General features: G+C 39.6%; 1 protein-coding gene and 1 long non-coding RNA gene across 7 annotated transcripts in view; one reads left to right on the forward strand and one right to left on the reverse strand.

Annotated features, from left to right (window-relative positions):
• Window positions 1-24,583, reverse strand: part of KIF16B (kinesin family member 16B) — a 219,476-nt gene that overhangs the window by 111,983 nt on the left and 82,910 nt on the right. For all 6 annotated transcript variants that reach the window (XM_034764167.1, XM_034764168.1, XM_034764166.1 and 3 more), the window contains 3 exons: window positions 7,482-7,601; window positions 6,898-6,949; window positions 5,016-5,153 (listed from right to left, as the gene is read on the reverse strand). In XM_034764167.1, the coding sequence (XP_034620058.1) occupies window positions 5,016-5,153; window positions 6,898-6,949; window positions 7,482-7,601 (310 nt within the window). The remainder of the gene's footprint in view (window positions 1-5,015; window positions 5,154-6,897; window positions 6,950-7,481; window positions 7,602-24,583) is intronic.
• LOC117874247 lies at window positions 1,765-21,034 on the forward strand. The gene is made up of 3 exons (XR_004644927.1): window positions 1,765-1,934; window positions 10,992-10,996; window positions 21,025-21,034. It is a non-coding gene; the product is annotated as an uncharacterized LOC117874247 (long non-coding RNA).

Genomic DNA, 24,583 nt, shown 5'->3' on the forward strand with positions numbered 1-24,583 from the left:
GAGGTCACATTGCTCAATATTACATGATTGTAAAATGCAATTCCACATCAAAACGCATGTGTGCAAAGTGTAGAGTTGATGTTGTCATGGAAACAACTGGATTTGCTATGAGTTGCATGATTTATTTATTTATTTATTTTAAGTACCTACATTCAGAGTGGGAGTAAGCGGCAAAGGAAAGGGTTTAATCAGACAGCATCAATAGGCATGTTCCCTACCACTTGCTTAATTCTTATCTGGTAATGTAATTGATTTCTCCCCATTCATATCCAGTTTCAACAGAAAAAAAAATATTTGGATGAAAATAAAATGTGCATGGTTATGCACATTATATCACCAAACATATCCCCACCACATTGAAAAAAATATTGCAACCATTAAAACTAACTGATACATAATGAGAATCTTCCTGGATGTAAGGCAAAAGTTATTTTTAGTTGAATTCTAAAAAGAGGGAATTTTTAAAAGTAAAAATGTGATGGTATTTTGGCCTAAATCTGGATCCAAATTGGATTTAGGCTGGGATTTATTCGAAACAGAAAACAGTCAAACATTTAAATATGGATTTAATGCTGCTGAAAATCTTGTAAGATGTTTTTATTAGGCGAAAATATTACAGTAGGTTGTAGTTAGACAAAAAGCACATTAACTAGAATTTACAAATGTTTGAAGTAATTTGGAGAAGGAAGTGATAATTATGTGCATTTATTCCTAAGGAAATCTAAACACTAACACATTTCCAAACAAATGGTAATTTACTAATGAAAGGACACATTTAAAAGTCTCAGCGGTAAATTACAACTACCTAGAGCAGATATTTAAAGGTGCTGAGATTCCAGGTTGAAAAAGTAAACATTAATAATCAGTGCTAAGATGTGTGTATTACAGAACAGCATGACAACTAGCTAGTTCATGAGTTCTGCTATGTGTGTGTGTGTGTGTATGTATATATATATATATATATATATATATAGAGAGAGAGAGAGAGAGAGAGACAGACAGACAGACAGACAGACAGACCCAGGCCAGTTGGGTACAGCAGAATAGCAGAAGGAAGATATACTGGCCACTGGATAACAGTTTTCTGTTCCCTGACTGACCTGAGCAAAGGCTGCTCCAGGCTAATGAGAACACCTGACTCCAATTATCCTGCAAAGAGTCAGGTGAGGCCATTAAGCTAATGTGACCACCTGACTCTAATTAAGGCCCCGCTGATCCTATAAAAAGGGCTCACTCCAGTCAGGCAGAGGAGAGCCAGTGCGGCTGAAGGACTGGTTAATGAAGACACCCTCAAGTTATTGATAAGGGAGCCCTAAGGTAAGGGACCACCACATGGAACCCTTCTCCACTTCAGCCTTCAAAGTTCTCGTTTGAATATTTGCTACTACCACCAAGATCTGCACCTGTGGCGGCTCCACCCGGGCCCGCGCCCTAGGCTTCAAGGCGCACCGCAGCAGCCCTCCTACTCATCGCAGCGTAGCCCCCACGGCTCTCATTGCCAGCGACGGCCGGGTGTGGGCCCGACGCTCCAGCGCCATCCATTTTCAGGGCTAGTTGATTCGGCAGGTGAGTTGTTACACACTCCTTAGCGGATTCCAACTTCCATGGCCACCGTCCTGCTGTCTATATCAACCAACACCTTTTCTGGGGTCTGATGAGCGTCGGCATCGGGCGCCTTAACCCGGCGTTCGGTTCATCCCGCAGCGTCAGTTCAGCTTATCAAAAGTGGCCCACTAGGCACTCGCATTCCACCACATGGAACCCGAATCAACTAGCCCTGAAAATGGATGGCGCTGGAGCGTCGGGCCTACACCCGGCCGTCACCGGCAATGAGAGCCGCGGGGGCTACGCCGCGACGAGTAGGAGGGCCGCTGCGGTGCGCCTTGCAGCCTAGGGCGCGGGCCCGGGTGGAGCCGCCGCAGGTGCAGATCTTGGTAAGGGAGAAGCAGGAGAGCTGTGGGGAAGTGGCCCAGGGAAAAGTGGCAACTTTGGCAGTGAAAGGTTGGTTGCCAACAGCTGCTACCATTAGAGTCCCTGGGCCAGAACCCGGAGTAGAGGGCGGGTCCGGGTTCCCCCCAACCCACCACTACAGGAACACCTCCTGGGAGGGGAAGTCAGGCCCCTGTCAGGACAGGAGGCTAAACTGTTCTAAAACAAGCCTTAGGGACAACAGAGACTGTGGGAGTTCTCTCACCAACCTCCTTGCTGGCTTATGATGAAAAGGAGCTCAGTAGACTGTAACCCTGGCCCTAGAGAGAGGAAGCTACGTGGAGGGTCATAGAGAGCCACTGAGGCTAGGGTCCTAGAAGTGCAGGACCCACGGGAACAAGGTCAGAGCTCTGCCACAACATATATATGAAACTTTAGCACCCTCGTGGCCAAGATGGAGTCTACTCTGCAGGCATCTCTGTCCAAGAAAAGGCACGTGCAGGAATGTAGCAGGGAAACTCCCTTCCACCCTAGGAGCACCTCTTCCACACCCCTGGAGTAACTACATACCCATCTAGTGAATATAGTAAAGGCAGCTAGGCTGCCTCCTCCTTATTTCAGCTCCTTTACGGTTAAATGCTTAGATGGATACAGAAATAGCTACACTGCACCATGTGACCTGCTAGCTCTCTAAAAGCCATCAGCAAGCATTCCATGAACTGCAGTTTGAGAATCACTGGCTTACACAAACAGCAGAAAATTCTGATGAAATAATTTTAATAAAAGGAAAAATTCCTATACTAGACAGCAAAACCTTATCTGCTTTCTTTCAAATACTTCTGACAGCAATTCCAATCTGCCCCTTCTCATGTGGACTCAGTACTAAGGAGGAGAGCCTCACTCTGCACAGTATACTAAGGGGCTCTTCCCCAAATCCTAACTCGTTCTATGCAATGGCCACACTCACCCCAGTTGTGCTTGGGTTTGGGATATGCTCTGGCACTAAAATGTCACAAAGTCCACAAGACCACTGCCCATACAAAGCTGTAATAAAATGTCTAGATATTTTATTTGGGGGAAAAGATAGCTGTTTGCCAAAAACGTGGTTCAAACCAACAACCTCTATAACTTACCTAACGCAAAGCCACGCAGCCCCTACACCAAATACTCCAGAGAAAGTAAGGGGGGGTCAAAAAAACTTAACTGTACTTGCAGTCTGCAACATAAGAAAAATTCCTTCTCATCTCCAAATGGCAATCACCTAAACCCTATAGGATGCCATCTTTCCATGGCAAAAACTGTGCCACCACATCTAATTGAATTGCCTATACCTAATCCCATTCATACAACCATCGTCCCACAACAACAATTTTGGCAGAGTCCAGGAAGCACAGGAAGGGGGCCGCTTTTGTTGCTGGGATGGAGAAACATGCTTCTAGCCCTTTGGAATGGTGACCCAACTGAATCAATGAGCAGGCTTGACAATCCCTAATCAAGCCAACTAGATCGCTTGTCTCTTTCCCTAATCCTCATGAGAGGAACAATCACTACAGAGGCTTGCGAGAGGGGAATGGAGTTCAAAATTTTAGCTCCCTCTAGGGCCCAGCCGAACTTTACCCCATTTAAGGTGAAGCAGGAATTACACTGAAACTGAACTCCTTCACACCTCAGTTGTTAAAGTGCGGATTGCCCTTTAATGTCAATATTTTTAGTTGTAAGCATTAATCAACGTTAGGATTACGTTTTTAGGTGCTTAAAATATTTTTAGGTGCTTAAAATAAATTGAAAAATAAAAGTGCAAATAACCTTAAAAATATTAATGAAGGTGAATAGAAAGAAGTAGAGCGCTTCTTGTTCTTGCCAGTGATAAAGGCAGGCTACAATTTACTGTAGTGTTATGAACATATTCCCTGCATTATTGCATGGATCCAAACAGTAGAGTGGGTGCAACAAGTGCTCCCCACCCACCTTCTTACCTTTTCTTCCCTCTTCCATGAATAACCCTCACTTGCAGTCTGATTCTCCTCTTCAATGGACTCGCACCAAAATATGTATCAAATGCTTACCAGGCACTGGAACACTCCTAGGATTTACTACCATAGCTGGAGTGTGTGTATGGCCAATAAAAGGAGGGAGCATGAAGATATTTTGAAACAAGCAACTATCTTTAGAGAGGAAACCCAATGATTTTTTCAAGCTAAATGTTCTGAGTTTACAAAATCACCAGAGGTGTATGAAATGGCAATACTGTAAACATGAAAGTCCTCATTCATATTTGGATGTCACTACAAATAAATGAAAACTACCGAGCCTCATACAATTTGGGAAGCGTTGTACTCCGTGCTTCAGATGTCGTCATCACGATGCTGGGACAAGCTACTGCCAGTCACGTAAAAGCAATTCCCCTCTTATGTTGTAATTAGCTGACAAATTTATGACATGGCTAACAATGTTGAAGAACAGTTATTTACAGTTCAAGAGAGAGCTTGTGATCTTCCTATTAGGGACATTGCCTCTCTCCTCATACCATTCTCCTGCAGCTGCAGTCAGCAGAGTTGCTTGATCTGGATTGCCATCTATTTAAAAGAGATTGGCAGGAGTTTGTGTTCTCCATGAAGGGCCTGCAACTCTGGAGCAAACTCTCTCTGCTTCAAAACAGTCCTGCTCTGTTGGCCTGTAGGGACTTTTTTTTTTTTCCTTTTGGGGGGGGAGGGGGAAACAAACATGGACTAGCATTCCTTTTCATTATTATAGCAATACAAACAATCTGACTTTTAACCTTTCATAGGCTTCCCTTGTATAAAAATCCATAAATTCAAATATTTAATAACCATGAGTGTGAATTCATAACAATGGTTTAAGCTTGTTAAACATTCTCTTTCCATTATAAGATTTCTCTAGTTCAACCAAAGAAACCTAAAATAAAGGCTGTACTGATTATTTTGGGTAGTGAGAGAGGAGGAATGGAACAGTAAAATTAAAACTGAATTTAACAACTGTATCCTTATGATGCAAAGGCCTTTCACGGTTATCACCAGGGAGAAACAAAACATCATGAAAGAAAATATGTTTTTCTGAGCAAATACCTTGGTTTAGTTGTGTGGCCTCTGTAATCTGAATTCCATTCACAGAACACTGTGCTCCATTCAGTGGTATTAAATTCACTGTACCGCTGAGATTTTCAAACACGCAGTGCTCACTTTCCAAATCAAGGCCATGAAGAACTAAAATACCCCAGAGCAAAGAAAAGAGTTATTTTCCTAGCATTTAATGAGATTTGGATTTTTTTCATTGATTGCGGGTGCATATCACCAGGCATTTGAGTATGTATTAGTCACTTTATTCTGGACAATATTCTGTGTCCTCTCCACCAACCCATGTGGACATTTGATTTGCCTCTTTTTTTGGTAGGGACAACTTTTCTTATAATCCCATTGGACAATAATGCCTTCCAGACAAATCTTAAATTGTGGGAGCAATTATTTTTATCTGCATGTGTAACTTGGGGGCAATTACATTTAATCTGAAAATACAGGATGTTTATAATGTAGAATACTTAATACTTGTCTGCAGTCACTGTTATTAAAGGATAGTCAAGATAGAACAGAAACTCAGGTATCCTGTCCCCGTGCTTAATCCACTAGACCATGTAGCTTTTTTCCTTCTCCCCCTCACATCCCACATGAATTTTCATGGAAAAATAGCTTGTGTTTTTCACCATAATCAGATAATCATACACCATTTTGTCAAACATTTCAGAATCCAGGACACACACTAATTTAATGGAAGCTTTACAAACACAAATCCAGGCATATTTTGACTAAAGAAACCTGTTATAAAATTTGCCCAATTCCAATTTCTCAAATTATACCCAAGGGATATGGTTTATCAACAGACACTACTATCAATGTCACTTGACATAACATATGGAGGGGAGGGATAGCTCAGTGGTTTGAGCATTGGCCTGCTAAACCCAGGGTTGTGAGTTCAATCCTTGAGGGGGCCACTTGGGGATCTGGGGCAAAATTAGTACTTGGTCCTGCTAGTGAAGGCAGGGGGCTGGACTCAATGACCTTTCAAGGTCCCTTCCAGTTCTAGGAGATGGGATATCTCCATTTATTTATTTATATGCCATGCAGTGCTCCAGAATTAGCTCTCATTCAAACATTAAGGGTACGTCTATACCCAGTCGCTAGTTCGGCGGCTGGCAATCGAACTTCTGGATTCGACTTATCGCGTCTTGTCTGGACGCGATAAGTCGAACCCGGAAGTGCTCGCAGTCGACTGCGGTACTCCAGCTAGACGAGAGGAGTACCGCGAAGTCGACGGGGGAGCCTGCCTGCCGCGTGTGGACCGAGGTAAGTTCAAACTAAGGTACTTGGAACTTCAGCTACGTTATTCACGTAGCTGAAGTTGCGTACCTTAGTTCGATTTGGGGGTTTAGTGTAGACCAAGCCAAAGAGAATATGCAGGTTAGTTTAAGTAGGCATTGTCTCCATCAACCTGGGGAGCTTCCCATAAGACCATACAAAAATACTGTCAGCATGCCAACAGGTTAATCAAATGATCGTGATCTTGACTACAGCAGTTTACTACACAGAAAAGGACATTATCATCATAGGGCACTGTTTCAGTTTTACAATGACCAGGTTAATAATGCATCTCATGGTGCATGGATCTGAAGGTCTGCCAGAACCCATGAACTATTTTAAAAATTATACTATTAGACACTATTTGAACCAAGTCCCACTGAATTATGATAATGAAAATCACTGTATTGAAATGCAGTTCTCTTGTGTGTTTTGTTTTTTAAAAGAGTATTAAATGAACATTCGTAATCAGCAAAATATATGAATATCAGTAAGTAAAGAGGAGGGGACATTTTAAACAGGTTGTATGTTTGGATGTTGGGAAGAGAAATGGACATTAGAAGGAAGGATGGATGTAAAAATGCCTAAACTTTCTTACCAATATCCTGTTCTGTCGCAGCATCTTCTCTGCCAACATATGTTTGGCCCTCCTAGACAGGGGGAAAAGCTATTTTTTGTAACTCTTCAAAATAAGATAGGATACATTTTTTATTACTCACCCCCACAGACACAGTACTTTGGATCAAATTATTGTTTACACATAGTATTTTGATTATCTAGTAACAATTTTAAATTGCTTTATCAGACAATCTTTATTATAAAACATTGTTAGTTCGAATTTTACTTGTATTGAGCAAAACCACCTTGACGGTTCTTAGGCAACTAATCTATATTTGGATTTCAATTCAAGCTTTACAACAAGATGAATGAAAAACCAACAGAGCTTGCAAGAATGTCATACATCTATCATTGGTTAAAGAGTTGACCCTCAGGATAGACCTAGGCTCTAACTGATTGGTATTTTAATTTGAACAAGTTATAGCCTTTTTACAGCTGATGTCACAGTGCTGGAGAAATGTAATGATCATTTACTGTAGATTATAAATGAACACCAAAATTAAAGTTGTCCATTTAAAAAGCATGAGGCAGATAAAGACTGTGGAAGCACAGAAGTGTGTTTACCTTCAAGTGATACAAGATGATCCCAGTACTGAGAAGATCATCATCAATGCCAATGAGGTGAGGCAGTTCCGAATCTAAAACGACACCAATTCCTTCTTTCCTAAGGGCTAAGGTTTGTTCCTGCAATGACAAAATGACAAAATTTACTTTCTCCTCAAAGCAGAAAGAGGGTATTACTGTTAATTCTCTATTTAATTAACGCTTTTTAATGAATCAGTAAGGCAATGTTTACGCTGCACATCACCTACACGTAGGGTATATGTAGCTACACAGAGCAGAAAAAAGCAAGCTGTAACCACACTGTGGTGAGTAGCTACATGTGTCAATGGAAGGCTTTGGCTGTAGGGAGGCAGAGGGGAAAGCCCCAGGGAGCTTCCCTCTGCCCATGCCCTTCCCCACTCCCTCCCTGTCAGAGCTTTTCCCGCTACAGTGAAAGTCTTGGGCAGTGGGGAGCTGCCAGAGCCTGTTGCCAGAGACTTTCCCTGCAATGGCGAAAGGCTCCAACAGCTCCCTGCTGTGGAGAAAACTCCAGCAGGACATGACACTGCTATTTTTAGAAGCGGTAGGCACTGTTTGGGCCAGCAGAGAGCCCGGTAGGGTACATATCCATGGAGTTCAAGTAAGTCTATGCTCTACTCACCTAAGCAGTGCCTCACTGTCTACACTATGATTTAATCCATGCTAGGGGGGCATGTAGCATATGTATTCTACACACCGTCAAAAGGAATGAGCAGCATAGATGTACCTCAAGTTGGACACTGTACAAAAGGTCACAAGGAAATAAACAAGACTGAAAAATTAGATTTCAATTTTAAAATGGGAATTTCAAGCTCGCTAGTCAGGAATTCTATAAATTCTATAAAAGTATGTAGGAATAGTCAGTAAAGCAGCTGTATTACAGCAGATTAGGAGGATTACTCAAAAGGACCCTACAGTGATGTTGGCTGAATGGAAGTTCTGTACTATTTTTGATGTTGTATGAAGCATTTGGATATTCATATGGAATTTGTAAGCCTAAGGGATGGAAAATTGAGAGTTCAAATATTGAGAGTCCTCATAATGAGCCTGGAAGACTGAAAAACCAACAAGCTGGAGTAATTAGCATAACCGATAATGTAACAGCATCACAGAATATTAACAGTAATAAATAAATAACAGTTGCAGCCATAATTTCAATTGTACACAATCCCTCAAGTGCTTGATTCCATTGGGACTACTCAAAGAAAAGTACCATTCAGCAGGAGTGAAAGTGCAACCTTTAAGTGATAAATGATTTCTGGTAACATCTTTAAAACCTAATACTCTACTGATGTATTTAATGTATATAACAAGACTGGAAACAACAGTTTGTTTTGAAATAAAGTTTAGCATAATAGTTACATAAAATTAAAAAAAACGAGGTTTAGATATAAAAGTACCTTTATTATTGAAGTTTGGTTTTGGTTTGGTTTGGTTTTTAAAATATAAACCACACAGCAAAACTCCAAAGGAATCAGGATTTATTTTTCTTATACAAGTGAAATTGACATTGTAAAAAAAGAGACATTAACAAATCTCACAACCGTGTACCACAAAGCATGCACTTTTCTAGTGGCACTTCTAAACACACAAGATATATGTCTAGTGACAGTGGAATGACTGTTGACTATTCATTTCATTGATATGTACCCTATAGGGTCATGCAAGACCTTACAATGTTTGCACATGTGGGCAGACTTGCTATGCAAGTTCCCCTAAATACAGCAGGTTGACATAAATCTGAATATTTTCCAGCATTGCCTCCGTCAAGCCAAAATGTTACAATGACAAGACAAACACCCCCAAACAAAAACAAAAACAAAAACAAACCCCACCATGGTTAAATATGAATTAAAGTTTTCAAGAGTTCAGAAAACAAATGAATTCGTGATTAATGCTGCCCTGCAGCTCTCTGACATTCAAACTGCATTCGGCACCTCCTTGATATTGTAGAAATGTCACCTTATAAAACTAAAATGTAGAGCTTAAATCATTGTTCAAGTGAAAAAGTAATTTCAGACAAAAACATCTATCACATATTAAATATTTATTGAGTAAGATCTACTGATATACATAATTTATAACACTTCTATATGACAACACTGAATACTTCAAAACAATACAGGTTGATGGCCGTTTGCAAATTGCTGGCAGTTTTGGCCCAACGCAACACATGAAATATTTAGACCTAAACATATTTTTTCAGCAGAACAAATCACTTACTAACATCTCTTGCTGAGGCAAAAATAGGCTTGCTAGGATGTACAGAAATCATAACTGGGGACGAAAATCAATTATGAATAATTAAGAGCAACGAAAAGTGCTTCTCCTTTCGGCTGGTAAACAAAGTTTAAATTTACTGACTACCATTAAAAATAAAATGGTTAATTATGATTTAAAAAAGTGATGTGTTTAAAAACAGAAAATCAACTGAATTCCATTATCAATCTCTTATTTTCGCTATATTCCTGAAAATTACATATACATAATGCATCCTATTAGTGTATGTTTTACAGACAGAGCTTATAGCACCACTACAGTTAAGGTTACCTAACACTTTCCATTTAAGACCCGTTTTCAGGTTATAATTTTCTTGAACTTAAACCATTTGGGCCAGGCCCGCCAACAGCAATTCTAGGCCCCAGGTCATCCCTAGCCAGGTGCGGGGCCTGGGGCGATGACGACAAATCCGTCACTTCCAGGACCGACCACACTGGGCTGGCCAATCACTGGCCCTGGAGTGGTCACCGCCCTGCAGCCCGCCCGGGCAATTTAAAAGGGCTACCACGGCAGCGGCAGCCCCCAGGCCCTTTTAAATTGCCTGGGCCCCTGGCCAATTGTCCCGTTTCCCCCCAACCCCACTCCTCATCAGCGGGCCTGATTTGGTCTGAAAATCTTCCATGCCAGGTGTCTGCCTCACACTGAGAGGGAGGGGTTTTGAAACTTTCAGCTAGAATGTTCAGCCATTTTTGTGAATAAGACTGGGGGAAAATACACTTCTACCAAAGTTTAAAAATAGTTAATTGAGAGGGTCTAGCACCTCTAATGCTTTGGAGGAGGGACTTGGAATTTGGTAAAGGGTTGCCCCAGTATCAGGAATGTGCATTTTGCCATCCTTGTGAAAATCCACTCAAATCTGGCCGAGTGAAAAGCCCCTAGGGGGGGAAAAAAAAAAAAAAAAAAGATCCCATGTTCTACTTGTAGTATGTTAGAGTTTGGCAACTAAATTCTCCCAAGACTCTATCTGCACTGTGCGTGTTCCATCCCCACATAGCTCCTCTGTGCTGCTGGCCAGACTGCACATGTGTAACACCAACAAAGCCCGGTCGGCGAGGGGCAGGATCAAACCCGGGACCTCTAGAGCTAATTGCATGAGCCTCTACCACGTGAGCTAAAAGCCATATGGCTCTTAGCTAAGGCTGTAAAGCAGACTCATTAATCTCTTTCTAAGTAGTCTAAGTGCCACTAGATGGGACAGAGCACCACACCCAGGTGGTGTGTGGGTTACACATGCACTATCCCCTCAGAGGGCGACTGAGCTCCATACTGGGCTTCAGGACTGAGCAGAGCTTTCCCTGCAATTGCTCCTCCTGGCAAACAGGGACCCCTTGGGCACTGGAACCAAGATGAGAGGTGAGCCCTACACAATACTATAGAGCAGGGGTCGGCAACCTTTCAGAAGTGGTGTGCCAAGTCTTCATTTATTCACTCTGATTTAAGGTTTCGCGTGCCAATAATACGTATTATGTTTTTAGAAGGTCTCTTTCTATAAGTCTATAATATATAACTAAACTATTGTTTTATGTAAAGTTAATAAGGTTTTTAAAATGTTTAAGAAGCTTAATTTAAAATTAAATTAAAATGCACAGCCCCACCCCGGACCGGTGGCCAGGACCCGAGCAGTGTGAGTGCCACTGAAAATCAGCTTGAGTGCCATCTTCGGCACGTGTGCCATAGGTTGCCTACCCCTGCTATAGAGAAAAGTGGAAATTCCCTTCTAGCTTGATCAGTGTGCTGTGAGTGGATGTGGAGATGGAAGTTGGAGAGAGAAATTTTCTAACCCCCAAATGTAGCGATCATTTTCATCCTGAGGATGTTGTAAACAAGGATCATTATCCATTACTACCTCAAAATAATGGAAGCAGTAGTCTCTCTCTCTTACACACACACTTTGCTTATGTCAGTACAAGAAAAGTTGTCTTTCCCTACTGCAACCCTTGCCAGAGTAGGGGAGATAGGGTCAGCAAGGGAGCAATCCTACTCTTATTGGCAGCTTCTTTTAACTCTTGCTATCATAAGGAATGATCAGGTGCATTTTTGTACCAAGACCTGCTACTGCTCCGTCAGTGCTGTCTTCCTCTCCCCCCTCTTAGTCCCCCCCCCCCCCCCACAAGGTCACTGGAATGCTGTCACCCAAAGGTCAACCTCTCCTTTGTGGAAAACCAACAAGAAAAGGGAAGGTACCAGAAGAAGGAAGGCCAGCCAGATAGAAATAGCCCTTGTATCATCCCACAAGTCACAATAAGATCAGTTCCCATGGAGGCAGGATCCTCATTTTAAGTAAGTCAGAGGTCTGTAAGCATGCCATATTTATGAGGCAAATAAACTCTTAGGTTTGTTCCATGGCTTGATTCACCTGGATTTGTACAGCAATTTTTCAAAAGCTGTGAACCAATTATACAAATTACAGAGTGAAAAGGCTCAAAAATTATAATTTTGAAAATGAATAAAAGTTCAGGTTTCTATTTTTAAATTTTTAAAACTGAGATACTGCATGCATCGACTCTTCACTTATCACTGAACAGAAAAAAATATTGGTGTATTTATAGGCTGTTGAAAATAATACAAAAAGGCCAAAGAGTAGAACACAAAGTATCAAACAATAGTATAATAAGCTGTAGTTTTACACCCAAAAGTGACTTTGTAAAAATTTTTTTTTTTTTGGAATCTCACTAACTTCCAGATCAAATGCGCTCAGTTGACAAGAAAATTCCCAGATTCAGTAAAGCATCCCTATTCAAGACAGCACTTCAGCACACTTAATTTGAGCAATGCTTAAACACTTTTCTGAATCAAGGCTACAAGAATGGGATTTTAGTTGTTTATTTAAATGGCAGCCCTGGGTTCCTTCTTGTTCTCCCATGATCAGAAACAAATATTCTGAAACTGCAATTTCTTTAATAACGCTGTGGAAGATGTGAGTGCCCAAATAGAATCCCACTCACTCCCACAGAACTATATTAGTCTGTAGTGCTAACTAGGAGTAAAAGCTTTTATGGCCCAATCCCACAGTGAAGATCTACTCATTAAATTTTTTGAAAGTATGGTTCTAAAATACTTGTTTGAATCTTTAGACTAGGCATGTTGAACCATGTAAAATGTGTACCAGAAAATATGCAGTTTGTGTAGGTAGAAATTCAAATGTTGTTTTAGTAACTTTACCTGTATGGAAAATGCAAATCATATCTCGTATAAATTTTCTTTAAAGCCAACAGTACAGGCACTTGAAGAAATGAGGAGGGTCCAAAGTACACTTCAAATATTCCCTGATCAGTATAATGAGTAGTATAGTATTATAAGATGCATCCAATTAGTCACACTTTCTAATGCTATTGGCACTGCACATATTAAAATGGTAAATAATTATGACGTTGCCCTTTTAATAAACTCCAAGAAGTTCAGCTTAATTACCATTACACTTTCCACTGCAAAAACGTAATTCTTTATTGAAATATTAAACTGTTAACTGCTGGCACATAGTTCAGAGAACACATTGCACAGACATTTCTGATAAAACAGAACATTACATTGGCTGAGTAAATTGTCCAGATGTCTATATTTAAATTATGCAAAAATATATAATTCCAAATTAAAGAAATTTGGTATAAAAATATGTAATGGCAAAAGTCCCTGCATTAGCAGTCAACGAGACTCCATAACCAGAGAAGAGTCTTGTGGTAACAAACTTTGGGTGTATTTGAACAAAAATATGCTATAATATTCTGGCTTCACATTTGAAAGTTTTCTGGGGTCTGGCACTAACATTTAACGCCATATAAAAAAAATACATACACAACTATACACAAAAGAAATTCTTAATTCATAACTGGTTTTCCTCCAGATATATATTTATGTTTTTACATGATCCCTTTTAAATACTTGGAAACTTGAAACTAATCTGTTTCCTCGGAAAAGAAAAAAAGTCTCCATCATTCTGCATATTGTAGGACTGCTCACGAATGCCAGGCTGCTAAAAACAGTGTTTGTTTCTTTAATTTCAAAATAAATAAATAAATTACAGAGGAGAAAGAATTATATAGGCTATGCGTGCAGAGAAAAAAGTCAGTGAAACAGTGGCCTCTTGTTTATAGGTAAGTGGAGTTCCTATACAATTTCAAACTGAACTAAAACCCCTACAATTTTAAGCACAAAGGACCAGGAATAGAGTCAGCTAAAGTTTTCCTTGCTTTTTTAGGCTTTCATGATGTTAGTGTATCTTAATTTTGAATTCATTTGCATTTCTTTTAATATTCTATGTGAAACCTTTAAAAAGTCTGTCATATAACTATGCCTTTAAAAAAGTTAAAAAATACCATGAACATAAAATGAAAATGAATAAATGCTATTAAAAGCTACACATTATAGGTAAACTTTATGTTGCTATACTGTAAGAAAAGTTAATCCTCGGTTTATAAAGCACTTATCTTTCAGAAGAAGCAGATACCAAATTACTCTAACAACTTCCTTCATTACAAAGACATGGCCTGATCCTGCACTCCTGGGGTGCACATAACGCCGACTAACTAAAGATCATTATCAAACCCCTCAGGAAAGAGAAGTGCACACGCACAACTTGAAAGGGTCAAAGCAAGGGGTGTGCATGTGGAGGAGAGAATGGGAACAAGAAATGGAGCATGAAGGGGAGAGCAAGTAGTGTGGAGATGGAATTGGTTAACTGGGGCCAAGGATTACACACACAGATCTGTCCCAAGGTAATTTTCACATCACATATACAAGTTTGTAAGACTGGTTCTCATCACATCTCTGAGATAGACTTTGTCTTGGCAAGAGCTGGGTTTTTGATCCAAAGACCGTTGAAGTCAATGGGAGACTTTCCATCAACTTCAGTGCACTTTGGATCATATCCTAACACTAGCACCACTTTTAACTCTTGTGGTGTACATGGGATGCAACTCCAAGACAGAGTATCTTGTGGTATTTTGATGAAGGAGAGCACACACTTAACACTGAATTTAGAATTTAACCTTATACAAAATGAGCATTTTAAAAGCTAACATGAGAAAGTAATTACATACTGCAGAAGTGTTTATGTTTTATCTAAAATAGCTGAAGTGTTTTGCTTTTTTAATTAAACAAGAACCAAACAAATACAAAGAAAATGTTCTTTGGTGAATATTAGGACTGTCAGTTCATCGCAGTTAACTCACGCGATTAACTCAAAAAAATTAATCACAAATCGCAATTATATGCACTTATAACAATAGAATACCAATTGAAATTTATTAAATATTTTTGGATGTTTGTCTACATTTTCAATATTGATTTCTATTACAACACAGAATACAAAGTGCACAGTGCTCACTTTATATTATTTTTGATTACAAATATACTGTAAAAATAAACAAAAGAAATAGAATTTTTCAATTCACCTCATAAGTACTGAAGTGCAATCTCTTTATCGTGAAAGCATAATTTACAAATACAGATTTTTTTTTGGTTACATAACCGCACTCAAAAACAAAACAGCATAAAACTTTAGAGCCTACAGGTCCACTCAGTCCTACTTCTTATTCTGCCAATCGCTAAGACAAACAAGATTGTTTACATTGACGGGAGATACTGCTGTCCTCTGGAATGGTGGTTGAAGCATGAAGGGACATATGAATCTTTAACTTATCTGGCACGTAAATATCTTGCAATGCCAGCTACAACAGTGCCATACAAATGCCTAGTCTCACTTTCAGGTGACACTGTAAACAAGAAGCAGGCAGCATTATCTCCTACAAATTGTAACCAATCTTGTTTGTCTGAGTGATTGGCTGACCAAGAAGTAGGACTGAGTGGACTTGTAGGCTCTGAAGTTTTACAGTGTTTATATTTGAATGCACTTTTTTTTTCCCCATAATTCTACATTTGTAAGTTCAACTTTCATGGTAAAGAGATTGCACTACAGTACTTATGAGGTGAATTAAAAAATACTATTTTTTTTTTTACAGTGCAAATATTTGTAATCAAAAATAAATATAAAGTGAGCAGTGTACACTTCGTATCTGCGTTGTAACTGAAACTAATATACTTGAAAATGTAGTAAACCTCCAAAAATATTTAAAATAAATGGTATTCTATTGTTAACAACGTGATTGAGCGCACGATTACTTTTTTAATTGTGTAATTAATAAGCGATTTAAAAAATTAATCATGAACAGCACTAGTGAATATGGATAAACACAAAGAATGATATAGAAAGAAAAGTAAGAGTTACAGATCCCAATGAGAAACTTAAATTAAGTAGGCAAACTTTATAACTCTAAAGATAAATTTTAAACACTATGAAACATGCAAATTGCACATACAAATACAAAAGAATAGAGTTTCTTGATTTCAGCTTCTGTTTACAATATCTGATAATTAAGTTAAAATGTTAAAAACTATATATGAATGTGAATGTCTACAGAATTATCTCGTTTGTATATTTCAATTGTTTTAATGAAAGTTCTTGTAATTCATCCAGAAAAGTAATTCCATTCTTTTGTGCTATAAAACTTCACTGATCTATAACTCAGCTTGTTTGGCTTTATGACTGGCTAGCAACATGCCACTAAATACAAGGAGGATTTACAAGTTAAACTGAGTATAAATGAAAACTGGTAAAGTCAGTAAATTTAGGAATCTTCTCTTTGTTTAAGTCATGAGTATAGTTACAGTCTGCACAGGATTTTACACCTAACGCAAAGTAATGGTGAATTGTTTTTTCTAGTAGCAAACAAGCAATATACTTCTAGTGATATGCAACTGGGATGTGTGATTATATATTCCAAGAAACTTACATCTGTATGGTTACAGAGTATGTGACACAAGTGACCATCATTTAGTCAAAAATTTAGGCAGCTAAACATTTATTTTTATTAAAAAACATGTAATTGAGCAATGTGGTTAGAGCACAAAGTATTTCAAGAGCTGCCTTTGAAGAAACCAGAAAGAAAACAAAGACAAGACAATAAAAAGGAAGACAGCACAATAATCCCAAAATAGTTTTCCTTTTATTTTCCGTAAAAATGCTAGACCCTAGATGATTACATGGGCCATAACAACATGTACGTCAGGGTACAGCTCAGCAAGGTGGTATGAGGAGCTGTTTCTCTCCATTAAAAAGTTCTTCTTTCACATTTGTCACTGCAGCAGAGATCATAGAATCATAGAATATCAGGGTTGGACGGGACTTCAGGAGGTCATCTAGTCCAATCCCCTGCTCAAAGCAGGACCAATCCCCAACTAAATCATCCCAGCCAGGGCTTTGTCAAGCCTGACCTTAAAAACCGCTAAAGAAGGAGATTCCACCACCTCCCTAGGTAACGCATTCCAGTGCTTCACCACCCTCCTAGTGAAATAGTGTTTCCTAATATCCAACCTAGACCTCCCACACTGAAACTTGAAACCATTGCTCTTTGTTCTGTCATCTGCCACCACTGAGAGAACAGCCGAGCTCCATCCTCTTTGGAACCCCCCCTCAGGTAGTTGAAAGCAGCTATCAAATCCCCCTTCATTCTTCTCTTCTGAAGACTAAACAATCCCAGTTCCCTCAGCCTCTCCTCATAAGTCATGTGCTCCAGACCTCTAATCATTTTTGTTGCCCTCCGATGGACTCTTTCCAATTTTTCCACATCCTTCTTGTAGTGTGGGGCCCAAAACTGGACACAGTACTCCAGATGAGGCCTCACCAATGTCGAATAAAGGGGAACCATCACGTTCCTCGATCTGCTGGCAATGCCCCTACTTATACAGCCCAAAATGCCGTTAGCCTTCTTGGCAACAAGAGCACACTGTTGACTCATATCCAGCTTCTCGTCCACTGTGACCCGTAGGTCCTTTTCTGCAGAACTGCTTCCTAGCCATTCGGTCCCTAGTCTGTAACGGTGCATGGGATTCTTCCGCCCTAAGTGCAGGACTCTGCACTTGTCCTTGTTGAACCTCATCAGGTTTTTTTTGGCTCAATCCTCTAATTTGTCTAGGTCCCTCTGTATCCGATCTCTACCCTCTAGTGTATCTACCGCGCCTCCCAGTTTAGTGTCATCTGCAAACTTGCTGAGAGTGCAGTCCACACCATCCTTCAGATCATTAATAAAGACATTAAACAAAACCGGCCCCAGGACCGACCCCTGGGGCAGTCTGCTTGAAACCAGCTGCCAACTAGACATGGAGCCATTGCTCACTACCTATTGAGCCCGACGATCTAGCCAGCTTTCTATCCACCTTACAGTCCAATCATCCAGCCCATACTTCTTTAACTTGGCGGCAAGAATACTGTGGGAGACCGTATCAAAAGCTCTGCTAAAGTCAAGGAATAACACATCCACTGCTTTCCCCTCATCCACAGAGCCAGTTATCTCCTCATAGAAGGCAATTAGGTTAGTCAGGCACAACTTCCCCTTGGTGAATCCATCCTGACTGTTCCTGATCACTTTCCTCTCCTCTAAGGCTAGGTCTACACTACCCGCCTGAATCGGCGGGTAGAAATCGACCTCTCGGGGATCGATTAATCGCGTCCCGTTAGGACGCGACAATCGATCCCCGAATCAGCGCTCTTACTCCACCAGCGGAGGTGGGAGTAAGCGCCGCCGACAGAAAGCCCCAGAAGTCGATTTTGCCGCCGTCCTCACAGCGGGGTAAGTCGGCTGTGATACGTCGAATTCAGCTACGCTATTCACGTAGCTGAATTTGCGTATCTTAAATCGACTCCCCCCTGTAGTGTAGATGTACCCTAAGTGTTTTATAATTGATTCCTTGAGGACCTGCTCCATGATTTTTCCAGGGACTGAGGTGAGGCTGACTGAGATCATACCAGAGGCCACTCTGCAAAGGCAGAACATACTGCATACTGGGTTCTAATGTGTTTTGGCACCAGCAATTGTAAATTAAAGTAGTGACAACTTTAAAACAATACTTTTTATAACAAATAATTGCACTAAGCTTTGGTATTTTATTTTAAAAACCATTCTAGAGGGATTGGTATTTCCTGTTTCATAAGCAGGACCCTATAAAAACCATGATTTCACAGAATGCACAGAAATTGCTAAATTAAACCAATACTGCAATCTTTCCAACTGGGGGGAGGCGGGAGTGGGCACGTGGCTCTTAGTGTATGACAGCAACATGTCACAGCCCCAGTATGGGTGGGGACATGGCAGTTGGTTTTATGCTAGGGTGTCACCATTTCTCAGGTCCTTACTCATCAGAGCAAGGGGACAATCAGAGTCTAAAAGGGGGCAAATTCAAAACCAATAAAAGGAAATATTTTTCATACAATGAGCAATTAAATTGCAGAACTCATTGACACAGGATGTCTCTGAGGATGAACACTTAGGATTCAAAAAGGGACTGGGCATTTATATGGATAACATAAATGTGCAGCTTTACAATTAATGCTAACAAATTTTGAAAGCCTATCATGACTTAAACCAAACCAACTATTAGGAATGAGAATGTTTCTTGCATCTTCCTCTGAAACATCTGGTGCTGGCCACTGTCAGGTTGCAGACTGGACTAGAAGGAACTCAGGTCTAATCCAGTATGGAAATTCCTATGTGCGTCCTTTGTAGCCACAAGCATTGAACGCTAGAAACCACCACTACAGAAAGCTTTACAAATATTAACTAAGTGGAAGAGGACTTTGAAAACAACTGACCTTTAAAGTCAGTGACTACCTTTCCAACTTAGCAACTTACTTATTTGTGTTAATACAGATTTATGTTTTGAAGATTGACTTCACAAGTAAAAAGACCTCAATCTTCAAAGCTCCTCAGTGCTCCTGTATACTGTAGCCCATTTACTAAGATCAGGCATGGTTCTGAGACTCTCTACAATTCACCTAGGCATAATGATGTGAAAAGGGTCACAATAGCAACTCTGAATCTAACATCTTTATGTAGCTTTCAATGTTTAGTTCTACGAGACAATATTTTAGTGGTAATTTTAACAGATTTTTGCATTAATTTTGTGTAGGAAACAGAGTTTATAATGGCTTTTCTGGTAGTTGATAAGAGCATTATCGTCTTACATTTTTCCCAGAAATGATTTGCTCATTTTCACCAGGTCACTGACATCAAATACAGGTTGTCACTTATGGGAAAGCAAATTAAGAGTCTATTTAAAGGTCAACAAATAGCAAAAAATATATTCCTTTTGATCTCAAGTCAAATGATCAAAGATATTACAAGGACAGAATAAGATGCCCTTTAAAACTCTCAATTTGATTTTGTGTACTCAAAGCATAAAATAACTGGCACTCTAGCACAAATGTCATTAGTAATTGGTTGTGTGTGTAAAATGGCTATGGATTTTGATACTTTCCTTTTGTAATCCTGGTTCACTCAGGGCAAGAAGGGTAAACTCCTATCAGGTATGTGACTCTGCCCTTAATTGTTTATTTCACTGGAAAAAAAAAAAAAAGTATCTGGCACACACTTAAGTTGTATTGCTAATGCAATTATAAATTATACAGTATATCTATATACAATATACTCAGTCATTATCAAATTTAGAATTTTTACTAGACGCAGTGTAAAAGTCATGAGAAAAGACACAAAAGTCTATAAACCAGAGAAGCAAAAAGTAATTCTATTTATCTGATAAGAAGAACATTAGGAGGTTTACAAGAAGCAACATGTGAGAATTAACAGTTCCTCAATCCAAATGTTGAATTATAATCATGATAGAAGGGCCTTCACTTCAGTTATGGAAGACAATGAAGAGCACAGACTCACGGCAAGAAAGATAAAGGCATTCATAAAATACAATGGGCAAACAAAAGCAATAAGAGATAAGGTATATACAGTAAGATCAAAAGATGGGAATACAAATAATACCTCCCAAAAACATATTCTCTGGGGAAACGTGTTACTTTAGTGGTTCTCAAACTTTTTTTTATTGGCAACCCCTTTCAGACAGCAAACCGCTAAGTGCAACTGCTTTATAAGTTAAAATCAAATTTTTTACATTTAACATTATTTTAAATGCTAAATTTACAACCCTACTGAATGAATTTACCTTTTCTCACTGCTTTTAAATTAAGACTAACATTTTTATCTAATTATTGTTATGAGTATAAAAGGGTTTTTTTTAAAAATAGCTACTCTAATACTGGGGGAGGCGCGAAGAAACTTTGTCAATATCACTTTTCACAGCAGCCTTAGCACCTCATTGCCACCCTTACTTCTGCACTGCTGCTGATGCCAGCACTGCCTTCCGAGCTGGAGCCTCTGAAAGCTGTGCTGCCGCCACATGTAAGAGTGGCAAAAGGGTGATAAGTCTGCTGTGAAAAGTGATATTTGTATGTTTGTTAAGATCACTTTTCACAGCAGACTTACTAGCTCAGACTTCACAGCAGACTTGCTAGCTAGCTGGGAGGCTGTGAAAAGCGGTATTAACAAACATACAAATATCACTTTTCACAGCAGACTTGCTAGCACCTCTTTGCTAGCATTTACTTCTGCCCTGCTGCTGGAGGCAGATGCTGCCTTCAGAGCTGGGAGGCGAGAGAGTGGCAACTGCTGGCCAGGCACCCAACTCTGAAGGCAACACCGGGACCAGCAGCAGCACAGACCTGCAGAAGTAAGGATGGCAATGCCATACCATGCCACTTTTAATTCTACGTAACATTTGACCTTTGTGCTGGAAGGGGTAGTGGCGGGGCAAATTTTGGGGTGGCTATAGCCCCTGCAAGGGCACCGCCCCACCCACCCCCTAGCACCATCCTACCTTTGTGTCTGACTGTTAAATTACAAATTACTTTTTCTTTGCCAATCTCAGTGTTCTGATTGGTCTGTGGTTTAATGCAGCTTTTCAGCTGCTGAACAATCAAGCCCTCTAATGTTGTCTAAGTCCCACCTTTCCAGTCTCAAGACAACAAACCTGCAGGCATGATACTACGATCTGCAGAGTCCAATTTCCTTAAAGTGGTGATAATACAAACATATATTTTGATTAGGAACAATGATCACTGCATTATATGTTTACAATACTTTTTGAAGAAAATGCACTACATTGCAACAGAAAGGTGTGTGTAATTTTCTAAAATGCTAGATTTAAATTATATATTTTATAGCAGTCACTCTCTGTTTCGTGCATGTACTCGCGAGCCTCACGTAATAATCTCATGACTCCCTGAGGGGTCACAACCCCCAGTTTGAGAACCCCATCTTAGAATAACCTGCTCTTAAAATCAAAATGAATCTACGTTTGTGGATGAATCATCTGGTATTATTCCATAATGTTAAGGTCAGCAGAAATATTCTCACTAATGAACCCAGACCTCCATAGTCCAAACATCGCATCTAGTACTGATGCTGACTAAGTACTGACTGCTATGAAGAGCTCTCATCTTGCTTTGCTGAAAAGATCAATTTAAAATTGAATGGAAGTAACCAGGAGAGAAAATTTCCATTACTGTCTATATTGCATTACCCATCCCATGATCCCTGGCAGAGTCTTGGCCTCATCACATTTGTCAAATATCAACATGACCTACACATTTTGGATCCATACTCCTTCCGGCTAATAAAAGCCAGTGAGGAACAACTACACCCACTACTAATAGAAATTATGAATGCTTCCTTCAGAGCAGCAAACCTGTTATACTCCTTGAAAAATGCAACAGCCTTTCCAGTCCTCAAGAAGCCATCAATTGACCATGAAGATCTCTCCAACTACTGTCTTTAAAGCAACTTGCTGAATAGTCATCCAGGATTAGAGAAACTTTCAGAAGCGATTAACAATTTAAGGATTCCTTTACTTCTGGGTGCCCAACATGAGACACCTTATAAGGCCCTGATTCGCAGAGGGCAGGTGCTCACAGAACTTTCTGAAAATCAGACCCCTTTAAGGTGTCTCACGTAGGACACCCAAAAAAAAAAATTGGTCATGCAAAACTGCTAAACACTTTAGAAAAACCTGGTCTTAACTTCTGAATTTAATTGTTAAAAATTTTTTAGCAGAAATTGTGCTCACAAAACAAAGTTCCAATGTAGCTCCTCTTTTAGTTGCATTTTCCTAACCTGGAAGCAAGATTCTGGCCACCTGGTTCATGCATTTTGCCAGGATTCTTAACGTTTACATTTTATAGTTTCGTAACCAGTAACTGGTGAATGAAGACTATTTACCTCTGCCAGCACTCTGTGGTGGTGAGATTGTCCTGCTTTGTGAAACAAGAACCAAGCTTTGGAGTGGACAATTGCACCTGGTTGGGAATGGAAGTCATTCACAAAATGACTTTTCATCTCAAAATGATGAATTTTCATCTCAAAAACTGTTTGTGGGAAAGGGTCGGTTTTCCAATTTTGAAATTTCTTGCAAATAGTTTTGAAATTGTCAAAAGGTACCATTTTGACATTTGTGAAATAAAGTTCCATTTTTCAGTCCAAAACAACTGTTTTGACATTAAAATTAGTTTATAGTAAAAAAAATAAAAATAAATAAATAATTAAAAAGGTGAAAATGTTGAAATTGAAACAAATATATTCACCCAATCTGAATTATTTCAGATTATTGATTAGATTTTTGCCTTTGGGACCTATTTGGGATAGGAAAAAATGTCAAAATCTCGAATTCTCACTGGGTGGAAAAGCCATTACCACCCAGCTGTACTGACAACTAGCTTTTTGTTGCCTTCCAAGTGGGCCTACTATCTTCCACTGGGTAACATGCAATAAGTGGTCATGTTCACCAGTTGGATGTGACATTAGTTACATGTTTGCATAGTGTAACAGGCAAGATTAGTCTTTCTTCTTGGATGCCCTAAAGTTTTATGCTTACACAGGGACATGCACAAGGGGGGGGCAAGCAGGAACATGCCCCCCCCCCCGCGCGCACACACACACACACACACACACACACACACACACACACACTTCATCTAAAAAAAAATTTCTGCTCCAGCCTCAGCCCCAGCGGCCGACCCCCGTTTCGCTGACCCAGCCATTGCTTCCGTCGTTGGACACCATTTGCTGACCCAGCTTTCGGCCGCTGCTCTAACATGCCCCTCCAAAAGCTGTCAAATTTAAACTCCCACACACGCCCCTGTGCTTACAAAAAGTTAGCTATGACTTTTGATGTTTCAGGATTTTAGTAGGTGAATGAATATATAAATACATCATGGTAAACTTCTGCCCCCCTTACCAAAAAATCACAGTGATGTCTGACGGGTAGTACTTTGATCCAAAAATCACAGCTCTCATGAAATGTAAAACACATCCACTACATAAATGAAAGTGGCATAAAAATTCACAGGAAGGAAAGGAAGTTGGATGTAAAGTTTTTCAGCTGTTTTTCATGACTTGCAAGTAAAAACCACTGACAGCAACAAATGAAGCCTAATACTGCTGCTTAAATTCCAACCCTTCCAGGACACCCAGGATGCTTTAAACTTAACATTTTCTAATAGAAAATAATTAGACTGTCCAACATGCCTAGTTTTAATTATTCCAATGTAAGTGGCCTAAGATCTTGGAATATGTAATTTCATTAGCATTTGAAGTCAGTATCTCTTTTTTTTTTTTTTTTTTTTTTTAAATGAGACACCAACCAGGGCTGTGTGATATGGAAATAAATTTGAGTTTAACATGTGTGATGTCCCTTTTAATGAAAGATAGAGGAGAGGTAGCATCAAGACAAAAAAAAGTTGAATATACAAGTAGGCTGTCCAACTACTATTCTGAAAGTGTAGCATCAATAGTGTAAACCCTATTTCTATTATCATTATTTTACAAAGAGGCAATCCATAGCATTAAATCACTTCCAGTGGGGAAAAAAAATCAAATTTATTTCAAAAAATATAAAAAATGAAGAGTCAC

Source organism: Trachemys scripta, chromosome 3, assembly GCF_013100865.1.
Source record: "Trachemys scripta elegans isolate TJP31775 chromosome 3, CAS_Tse_1.0, whole genome shotgun sequence".
Classification (NCBI taxonomy): Eukaryota; Metazoa; Chordata; order Testudines; family Emydidae; genus Trachemys; species Trachemys scripta.